At 39.9% G+C, this 11,084-nt stretch overlaps 1 protein-coding gene across 1 annotated transcript in view; it reads right to left on the bottom strand.

The window, feature by feature from the left end:
- Positions 1 to 11,084, bottom strand: part of CDH23 (cadherin related 23) — a gene marked incomplete at its 5' end in the record, with an annotated part of 322,097 nt that overhangs the window by 12,183 nt on the left and 298,830 nt on the right. Inside the window, 7 exons of the mRNA XM_015813612.1 lie at positions 944 to 1,041; positions 1,157 to 1,413; positions 3,862 to 4,023; positions 4,284 to 4,547; positions 5,350 to 5,479; positions 6,973 to 7,083; positions 8,141 to 8,335. Of these exons, the coding sequence (XP_015669098.1) occupies positions 944 to 1,041; positions 1,157 to 1,413; positions 3,862 to 4,023; positions 4,284 to 4,547; positions 5,350 to 5,479; positions 6,973 to 7,083; positions 8,141 to 8,335 (1,217 nt within the window). The remainder of the gene's footprint in view (positions 1 to 943; positions 1,042 to 1,156; positions 1,414 to 3,861; positions 4,024 to 4,283; positions 4,548 to 5,349; positions 5,480 to 6,972; positions 7,084 to 8,140; positions 8,336 to 11,084) is intronic.

Below are 11,084 nucleotides of genomic sequence, written 5' to 3'. Positions count from 1 at the left end.
ATTATTATTATTATTATTATTGGTCTTCTAGTCCAACCCTCTGCTCAGGCAAGAAACCCTATACCATTTCAGACAAATGGTTGTCTAGTCTCTTCTTAAAAACTTCCAGTGTTGGAGCATTCACAACCTCTGGAGGCAGGTTGTTCCACTGGTTAATTGTTCTAATTGTCAGGAAATTTCTCATTTCTAGGTTGCTTCTCTCCTTGATGAGTTTCCATCCGTTGCTTCTTGTCCTGCCTTCAGGTGCTTTAGAGAATATACTGACTCCCTCTTCTTTGTGGCAGCCCCTGAGATATTGGAACACTTCTGTCATATCACCCCTAGTCCTTCTCTTCATTAAACTAGACATACCATGTTTTCCCGAAAATAAGACTGGGTCTTATTTTTTTTTGTCTTCAAAAGAGGCATCAGGTCTTATTTTGGGGGGGAGGTGTCTTTTCCACTCACCTCCGGCACTGACAGCCCCGCCTAGCTGGTCCACTTCTGTGTCCGAAGGAGCAGCTTCATTCTGCAGGTGGGAATGGAGCTCTGCCTGTATTTTGCAGTCAGGCTTTTCCGGAAGGCCTCTGCAGCCGAGTACCAAGCTATGGTTCTTGGTTGCAGAGGCCTTGCAGAAAGGAATCTGATTGCGAAATGCAGGCCTGGTGACGCCTCAGAAGAAGTGGGCCAGCTTGATTTTTAGGCATGTGTCTCGCCCCAAAACTAGGGCTTATTTTTGGGGTAGGGCTTATATTAGGCCCACCCTCCAAAATCAAACTAGGGCTTATTTTTGGGGTAGGTCTTACTTTCAGGGAAATGTGGTAATAAGTTTTAAAAGTAGCTGTCTGACCTGAAAAGTGATTTGATTAAATATTTCTTACAATCAGAAGAGATTGCCCATGTTGGCATAAGCTAAACTAATTTGGGATCTGCTTATCAATGTACATCAAGGCAGCATGCTTACCGTTCTACATCAAGTATTCTATTGGTGTCCCGATTCACCACATGGATCAGCAATTCCGTTTGGGCAAAATTCACACGGCCTTTTTTGTCAACATGGAACTATAGAATGAAAACGAAAACCAGACAATTGGCAAAGGTTTTGCTTTCCTTTAGCTCAAGGATCAAGAGCACAAATTATTAGAAAATGTGTATGTTCCATTAACGCAAAACATACCTGCACATCATCTGTATTGACAATGGCCCCTGTTATGTTGGACAACAGGCTGATGAATTCCTCCTCAAACTGCCGTACTTTATCGGGGATCTCATTGATTATGATCTTTACCCGTTGGTCATCTCTCAGGATATAAATGCCCACAACTGTAGTGTCATTGTGGCTAGCTAGGTCAGAAGCCATGACATCCACCACAAAATAGCCAGGGTTGTAAGCAGTGAACAGATCAAAAGTTCGAAGAATTCCATCTAGGTTACCTTTAAGAAAAGTCAACAATAGACTCCAAGTTTAAAATTTGCCAACATATTTGGAATCAACACATTATAGCACTAATCTGAGCACCTTTTAGATATTCTTTTCTAAGAGCAGGAAATCTTTTCAAAGAAGGGATAAAAATTAAGTATACAATCTAGCAGATGCATTTTAAAATAATGACATCCAAAGAGAGCTGATAATTATGAATAAAATAAGAAATTAGCTGCCTCATTCTGAAGTGAACTAAGCACAAGTTCTTTATTTTTGTCTGACCAAGATCTATTTAAACAATTCTGAAACAGAGACAAATATTGGAGGCTATGTTTGAACTACACATTTAGCCAGATCATGTAAAATCTTAGCAGATGGACCCTTGCAACTTTGAAAACTTGGTTAGTGTCAGACTTGGTCTGATTGATGTCTTATCATCCTGTACAAACTTGGCGTATTTGGTTAATTTATTATTTAAAATATTTTGTGAGCCTAGTTCAATAACTGTTAGGTAGCAAACAGAAATATGCAGAAAATATTGCTTTCATCTGTTTTCTTAAGAGTTTGTATTATTTCTTTTATTTTCAAAGAAACCTTTAACAATTCAGTGTAACTTCAACAAAAATGCACCAAAACCACATTGTACTGAATTTGTTAGATTTATATTCAGTTTTTCCTTCAGGAATTATACTTATTTTAATTTTATCATAATATCATGACTAAATAAGATTAATTAGGCTGAGAAATAGTGATTGGTTCAAAGTTAGCAGTTGAGTTTCCTTATCTCAATGCAGTTCCATATCAAAATTTCCCCTGTTCATATCCAACAGCCTAGATCAGGGCTTTTCAACCGGTGGTACACATACCACCTGTGGTACATTAGCACGTGGCAGGTGATACGCAGCCCTGCCCAGCCAAGTGTAGTGGGGGAGGGAACAAGCCAGCATAGCGCAGGACTTACTATGAGAGAGTCCTTCGGAGCTGCAGAGTGGCTGGGGCGAGGCAAAAGTCCCAGGCTCGGCACTTCCGGCTCACCCGGATGAGAAAGGAGGAGAAGGGGGGCGGAGACAGGAGAGGCTATAAAAGGAGGCAGTTTGGGTGGGAGAGGGAGAGAGAAAAAAAGAGGCAGCCTTGGGAGGAGGCGGAGTCAGCTCTAGCTGCACTGAAGGGAAGGAAGGAGGAGGGTGGGGGGAGAGGAGATCAAGCAGGCCGGCCATGAGCCGATCTGCAACTTCTGTGGCAGCCATCTGTGCTGGCAGCAACAAACAGGCAAGAAATGCAGTGAGGAGGGGTCACCCTCCACGAGGAATGAAGAAAGGCGGCAATGAAGAAAGGCAGCATTGGCTGGAGGTGAGGCAGGGAGGGAGGGAGGGAGGGAGATGGAGAGTGGAAGGATTCTTATGTGTTTTTGTGACTTTGAAGTTCTGGGATTTGTGCAATGTGGGCTTTGTGTTCTTAAGGAGTGTTTGGCAATTTCTATTTAGCTGATGGCTGATGTCTCGTGTTAGCTTCTATTGCTCTGCTATTCTTAACTGTAAGTTTTGCTGCAAGGGATTTTGAAGTATTTTTCTCCTGAACGGATTTTGCCTGTAGCATTCCTTTACTTATGAATGGAGCCATTTGGGGAGGTTGCCAGCTAAGGAAGGACTTACTACATTTTTTTTCTTCCTTAAGTGCCGGCCGCTGGCTCCTTAACTTTTCTTTCTAGCCAGTAGCTAATTCTTAAAGGGGAATGCACCTTTTTATGCTAGTTTCCTCTGCGGCTTGTCTTTCTGTCTCTGGAGGCTTTTCCTTGTTTGATGAATATATGGAAGAGGGAAAATATGGGGGGTGGTGTTCAAATTCTTCCTTCAGAAGGAGATGGGCATGAGAAAGAGGGAGGCAGGGAAGGAAGTCCCGCCTTAGCATTTGCCATCAGCAACCCTGCCATTGACTTTGCTTGTCAAAAGGTTGCAAAAGGGGATCACATGACCCTGGGACACTGTGACCATCATAAATATGAATCAGTTGCCAAACATCCAAATATAAATCACATGACCCTGGGCATGCTGCAATGGTCATAAGTGTGGGAAATGGTCATAAGTCATTTCAGTGCAATTGCAACTTTGAACAGGTTTTTTTTTTTGGTCATCAAGTTTTTGACACCTTGCTAGGTGGTACTCGAATATTGCCATATCCTAAAAGTGGTACAATCGGTGAAAAGGTTGAAAAGCCCTGGCCTAGACCATAATGCCTTTCAGGTAAGCTGTTATCCATATAACAACTCTGTTAACTCTTCATCTGAAATATCACTGTGAAATGGACCTCTGGGTGACAGAAAGCCTCAAAATATTGTAGATCTTTGATCTTGCATCCATTTAGCATCCTAGATCTAGGCAAGTTAACGTCATGCATGCAACACACTGGAATGTAACCTAGACTATTCAGTTGATATCTGAGCAACTCGTTGCCAGCCTTACCTATGCTGAAAATGTTGGCCACCTCATCAGAATCATTTGAATGTTGTTTGATGTAGCGAATTCCCAGAATGCTGTACAAGACTAGGCTATTGTTTCCAATATCAGCATCCAGTGCAACAAGTTTAATCAGATCCGAACCCACTTTTGCATCCGTTGCAACCCCTAGCAGAAGAAGGAAATTAAACGACAAAGACCAACAAATCTCTTTTGGAAATAGTGCATTCACCTCTGGGCCTTTAGAGTAAACCAAAAGCATTTTTTTAAAAATAAAATTGGGGCTTGAAGCTAGCCTTTTATTTTGCAATAAAAGTGAAACATTGCAGTTTCAGGAGATAGCATCCTTATGTCTTCCCCACACAAGGTCATTCAGAAAATGAGTCAGCTTTGAGACTATTTTCTGGCCACAGTGAACTTCTCCATACCTGCTGTGTATTCTGATTTGGTGAACCGGGGAGGCTGATCATTAATGTCAGACAGAAAGATCCGGACATCCTGCAGGGTATTATCAGTGCTGAGATCCATCGCCTGAAGTCTGGCTGCTCGGCGACCTTGAGGAGGGCTCCAGTTTCGATTGCTGGAAGCTTTGACAATGATGGAGTAGAAACCCTGTTTCTCTCGGTCCAAGTCCCGAAGAACCTGCAATTTCCCTTCCCGACTTAGTTGGAAATTGTTCTCTCTGTTACCAGCTGAAAAAAGAGAAGACTAGTCAGGTTTCCTTTAGACTGGTTGCTTTCTAAAATGGGGTTTTACTATGAGGTGGTAATTATACTGTAATAAAAATCTAAGCAAGAAATATGTTTAACCAAGCTCTTCTCCCAAGACCTGGATAAAGGAGTGTGGCATATTTCTTTTGGGAATATGTGGGGTTAAGGGTTATATTTCTATTGCTCTCCCTGGTCTGTCATTTTTTTTCATGTTGATTATAGAGTTTTCAATTGTTTTTAATATTTCTGCCCAGAGTTGTTGTGGGGTTGGGGTGTTTTAATTTGAGAAGAGAAAGGGAAAGAAGGGAAATAAAAAAGAATTCAAGTGTGTCTTTCTTTACTTATCCCCGCTAACCAATGTCATGTGCTGGCCCAACTAAATGTTGAGGAGAAATGATTAGATTCACTTTTGGAAGTGAAACACCAAGTCATTTGTAAATTCTGTCTCTCTAAGAAGCCATCTAGAGGTACATTGCTCAGTTAATGACGGATGGATCTCAACACTACTGCTTCTTTATCCTAAGCAATAATTTTTACAAAGTGCATTAAAAAGGCAAAATGGATATTATAGGTGATGAGGATAACACAGAATGTAGTGTTAAACCAGTGTTTCTCAACCTTGACAATTTTAAGGCATGTGGACTTCAACTCCCAGAATTCCACAGCCAGCTTTGCTGGCTGTGGAATTCTGGGAGTTGAAGTCCACATGCCTTAAAATTGTCAAGGTTGAGAAACACTGTGTTAAACTATCCAAAGAAGAATGATGAGAAGAACTGAAATCTACCTGCAACGAAGTAATACACAATAGCATTGGCACCCTCATCAGCATCCACTGCGCCCGTGACATTCCCTACCATAGTGCCCGGGCGTGAATGTTCAGGCACAGAAAGAACCTGGTAAATGGGGCTTCCTTTCTGCAGGAGTCAAAAAAAAAAAAAAGGGGGGGGGAAATACAAGGCAACAGCTTTTTTTAAATCATGTGATACAGCAAAACAGATGCATTACTACACGTTATATGAATTATGTTCATGAGAATAAAAAAGCCCTCCCTAGTCATAAGCAATATAAATTTCAATGAAGTTGCTTCATGAGCTGGTATAGATATATAAGTTTAAAGAAAGTATTTTACTTTGCCAGTTGTAGCTGATTATAGGGGGTGGTGCTTATCTCCGTTTCAAGGCCATTGAGCTAGGGCAGTCTAAAGACATTTCTAAGGTCCAAAGTGGTACCTATTTATCTACTCGCATTTGCATGCTTTCAAACTGCTAGGTTGGCAGGAGCTGAGGTGAGAATGGGAGCTTGCCCAGACGCAAGGTGCCCGGGTCTCAAACATGGGCTACTGGCTTTCCAGCCAACATGTTCAGTGTCTTAACTGTTGAACTACCGCACTGCCCCATAGTTACATAGGATGTGACATAAATATATAAGATTGCTGGGAGAGGAAGCATAAGTCTTATCTTCATTCTCTTGGGATCCTGCTATTATAATTAGTTGTTCTTAAGTTTATATCTTGCCTTTATGTGCAGGAGTTCAAGGAGCTATAGATAGTGCTTCTGCTTCCAGTTTTCCACCATAAAACAACCCTTGAGATTGGAGGGGTAAGAAAGAGTGACAGGCCGAGAGAAGATTCCAGGGTTGAGGTCATTTAGAATCCCAATCTCTCTAGTTTTAACCTTTAAATCCTAAACCTAAACTGCTGCACCACACTAGATCTCTTCTCTTACTTTTTTAGTTATCTTTCTGAGACCAGAAAGAAACTCTATTTCGGTCATTGACCAATAAAAATACATTCAGTAGAATCAATATCAATGGTTACTGGCAACATTTGTAAGTGAAGTTTACAAAAGTTTAATTTCTTTTGGCCTTTATGAAACATCATTTGTACATAGTTATGTACACATGGATCTGTGGAATCCATTCTTAGCAGGTTTTTAGTTTCACCTGCAGTCCAGGTGAAAACATTTATTTATTTCCTTATCAAATTTATTTGCTGCCCATCTAAGAGTTCAAGGTGACTCTGCGTGTGCAGTATAGAATAAAATTTAGGGATATATTAGTCAAAACAGTAATAAGCCTTCATTTTATACTACTATTTTTATACAAACAATCTTCCTCTTACTATCCTGAAAAATAGATTTTATTTTTATGCTTTAGTTTAAGAACTTGGAAATAGTCATAAAGTGACAACAAACTTCCTGTACAATTAATGAAGTGAATAAAAATATTTTCTCCAAATGAATCTGTTTCTAAATATAAGTGACCAAGTAAATGTTAATCCATACGCATCTTGGAGGAAACATGACAGCTATTCTTTTAAAGATGTTTCTTAAAGGAACTTGCTCTACTTTGGATCCTAATCTGCCCCAGCTCCAGGGAAGTCCAGAAGGGAAGAGATAGACCTGCTTACAGGTGGCTTCAGGAAGACAGGTTCATTGTCGTCAATATCATCCAGGGCTACCTGGAGAGGTTGCATTGTCTCATAGGCTGGTTGACCTTGATCACACGCCACGATGATTAACTATGGGAAGAACACATGAAAGGCTAGTCATACAAGGGGCTCGTCAGTGGCAAAAGCAGAAGCTCCAAAGAGAGGCAATTGAGTTCCTTTATTGGCTACACCAGGGGTCTCCAACCCCCAGTCCATGGACCAATACTGGGCCATGGCTTGCCAACAACCAGGCTGCACAAACAAGCAAAGCCCCATCTGTGGGATGCAGGCAGCACACAAAACCACACACTCTCCGGTCCATGAAAAAACCTTTCTCCACGGAACCGGTCCCTGGTGCCCAAAAGATTGGGGATCTCTGGGCTACACCATAAACAGAAAATTAGAGCATTTTCTAGTTAGAAAAGAGAAACATAAACAGACTTTTTAAAAATTTATTTGACTATTTAATTATTATCTATTAATAATTATTTTCCCCTTTTATTTAACTTGTGTTTAATCTTCTGTATTGATGCAAAACCATCTTAAAGAATATCTCCATTGCCTAAGAAAAATGATTGCTTAACTTTTTAAGAAAGGAACTGAGTGGTGAAAAGTAGTAACAGAGCAGAAAAAATAAAACTGTTCTGTTGAGATTCTCTTGTAGGTCAGAAAAAAAACTGAGTAGGAAGGTGCTGACTTAATTCTTTCAACCCACATGCTCAACTCTTCTGCAGTGCTTGAAAAGAAAGGGAACATTCATTAATTTCTTGGTCCTCTGAAATGTCTCACCTGTGGTTACATCTGACTTGCTAATTCATGAATGTGGTAGGCTGATTTAACCATACACTATTCAATTTTGAGAAACTTCTGAGCAATGTGGGACAAAGCATTCTAACTTGGTAAGGACAAATCATTATGTAGCACAGAAGTCCCCAACCTTTTGGGCACCAGGGACCAATTACGTGGAGAGAGGTTTTTCCGTGGACCGGAGGGGGCGTGGTTTTGTGTGCTGCCAGCATCCCATGGATGGGGCTTTGCTTGTTTGTGCAGCCTGATTGCTGGCATACCGCGGCCCAGTACCGGGATTTGGGACCCCTGATGTAGCATATACTTATGAAAGTCACGATGTTTCTGCTTTGTGACTTACACTGTACACGGCTTGCTTCTCCCGGTCCAGTCTCATTGCTGTCTGAATGAGCCCACTGTTTGGGTCAATAGTAAAATATTCCCAATCCTTATTTCCAGCACCAGTTTTGAGAAGGGTGTACTGCACAGCTCCATTAAGGCCGTCATCCTTGTCAGTAGCATATACCTCATACACATTGGATCGTAAGGGGATTTCCTGTTTATGGATACAAGGATCATGTATACAGAACAAGTTGTTTAAAATATAGACCAGGGGAACATGGGAAAATCACATGTCCTATGAACAACCACTGCATGCAGATCTGAGAATTCCAAGTTACAAACTTCCAAATGTCATCACCACATAGATCATAGCTTTAATCAATCAAGATTTCCCCACAATCCTTCTGAATAAGACACAGAAATAGTAGAATAAGTTACTCGCCCTAATTGTACCTATGGATTCTCTGCTCATGGTAAAAAAAAAACCACATGATACCAGTCAGTTTTGGCCAGTAGACCAGCCAATTCCACCAAAGACCAGTGCTAAGTTCTAAATTTCAGAATCATTAGTTAACAGGCTACCTTGAAAGCCAACACATTGTTGTCTGCATCTTTATATATTTATAGTGTATTTACAAGCTGGGTTTCAGGTTAATTCGAATGCAGGCTCACATATTTGGCCTTCTGATGATTCTGAGAACTTGCCACAATGGAGACTTCATCAGCTCAAAACTCACTAATCATACTGCTGCATAAATATATACTGTATGTTCCTACAAGTGAAGAGATTAATAACTGAAAGTAATGTGTTAACCAATTCTAACACAAGTTGAGGTACAACATTAGCTAAAATTGAACACTACATATTGTATTTCTCTGGATAGAACAGGTATTCTGTTTTGGAACTCAGAGCCATCTGAGTATCTTGAATGTGTCAGTACACACCATGTACCTTCTAGATGCTGAGAACAGGCATGGGTGATAATGGGTGATAATGAAAGCACAAAGCAACAGTTTTAGGAAAATCTGGGCAACATATTGAATGTAATGGGGGTGGGAAATTGTACCAATAGGTCACATGTATGGATGGGTGGGAACAAGAGAGACTGCTGAAAAGTTACTCAAGTATTAAGATATACCATTCTTGAGAGGAATGGGAATTGTAACTGGTGGGTAGAAAAAGGCCTGCTTGTTATTAAGCATAAGGCAATTCATGTATACACATGGAAAAAAGAATAAACCTAGAAGCATGGCTAATTGGATTATGTTGAAAGACTGAGAAAATTAGTGAAGGCTGCAAGGCTGATGAGAGATTCTGAGTGCTATCCAGACTTCATGTTGGTGATGTGAAGAATGGAATTTAGGGTATAACAAGAAAGAAGTTAGAATGAAAGAAGAGAGACTGGAAAAAGAGAAATATGAGTCCTCTATTTAGAAAACAGATGGTTTTGGAAATGGAAATAGAAAATGGACACAAGGAAAGATAACATGGAAGTTGTTTGGGACAGAGTGAAAATAATTATATTACATAGAAATATGTGGAGCTACCCTAATAATAAGTATGAAAAAGAATTAGGCTGTGAGTGAGGGAAAAAGTGCAAATATGAACATTTTGCAAAAATGAGGATAAGAGAAAGGTATTGCAAATGGTCAATGTAGAGAAAAGGTTAGTTGCCAGAAGGATGTCAATGTTTTGGAATGGTTTCCCAAGATATATCAGAAATTAAAATTCTTTCAGAGAGCATTCCATCTTCTACTATTCCATGTTTTGTTATTTCTGCCTCTGTGAAGAAGTAGTGATTGAATTATTGGGCTATGATTTTATGATGCTGACTTAATTTTTTAAGCTGAACTGTATTACATATGTTTCAATTAATTGCTCATAACTTGGAAGCTGTTGAGAATCAATTGTGATAAAATGAGAGCTAGCTAGCTAGCTAGACAAATAATAAAAATTAAGAACCATGGTAAAAATGCAGGTGAACATGATGTAACTGGGGAACTATTAAAATATGGGTAGAGTTTATGCAGGGAGTGACTGTATAACATGTCTGATATGTGCATGGAGTTTGACATGGCTGTCAGACAACTAGCTGTTCCTTTATATAGAGGCAGACGTTTAAATAACTTGCTCTGACAGATGAAGCTGCTTGGATGACTAGTGAAACATCTCACACTAACAGGAAAAATAAATCCAGTTGCCATGAATCAACCTTCATGCAAGAAGATGAGTTTGTGAGGTGTGTCTGGAAAGGTGTTTAGCAGAATTCTAACTGAAACAATTCAAGAGATGACAGTGAACAGTAATTGGAATATACAGAATGACTTTATCTCACTCAACAATGTGCAAAATAGATTTTTGTTCTTCCGCAGAGCATTGAGAATTATTTAAGTGTGAGAAAGAAAAGTTATTATACATTTATTGAATTAAAGAGGGTCAAAAACGAATGGGAGTTGAAGGAATGTGTATTTTGTACAAAAGAGACCAACACAATGTAAGTACTTTGTGGTGGTTTAATCAAAAGAGAGAATGAAGATCAATGCAAAACAAATACACAAAGAAAGAGCAAGTCCATTGAGTGAAAGGAAAGACTAGAGCAGGGGTCTTCAAACTTGGCCCTTTTATGGCTTGTGGACTTCAACTCCCAGAATTCCTCAGCCAGCGTGCCTGGCTGAGGAATTCTGGGAGTTGAAGTCCACAAGTCATAAAAGGGCCAAGTTTGAAGACCCCTGGACTAGAGAGTGAACTTGGACAGGCTCCAAGCTTACTTCTAGAAGGCAGAAAATTAGAGAATCATCAGAGTATGGTGGAAACAGGCTGTCTGCAAGGATGGAGACTTTATAAAGAGATATATTGAATGGTGTTCATGAAAACTAAATTTAATTACATTTTCTCTTTTGACTTTAATTTCTTTTATTACTAGTTTTTATTCTTCAATGCTTTGCATAACACTGCTCGTTCC

Source organism: Protobothrops mucrosquamatus, unplaced genomic scaffold (assembly GCF_001527695.2).
Source record: "Protobothrops mucrosquamatus isolate PMUCROS unplaced genomic scaffold, P.Mucros_1.0 scaffold175, whole genome shotgun sequence".
NCBI lineage: Eukaryota > Metazoa > Chordata > Lepidosauria > Squamata > Viperidae > Protobothrops > Protobothrops mucrosquamatus.
The sequence above is the reverse complement of the archived record's forward strand: the minus strand, read 5'-3'. Positions and strand labels throughout refer to the sequence as shown.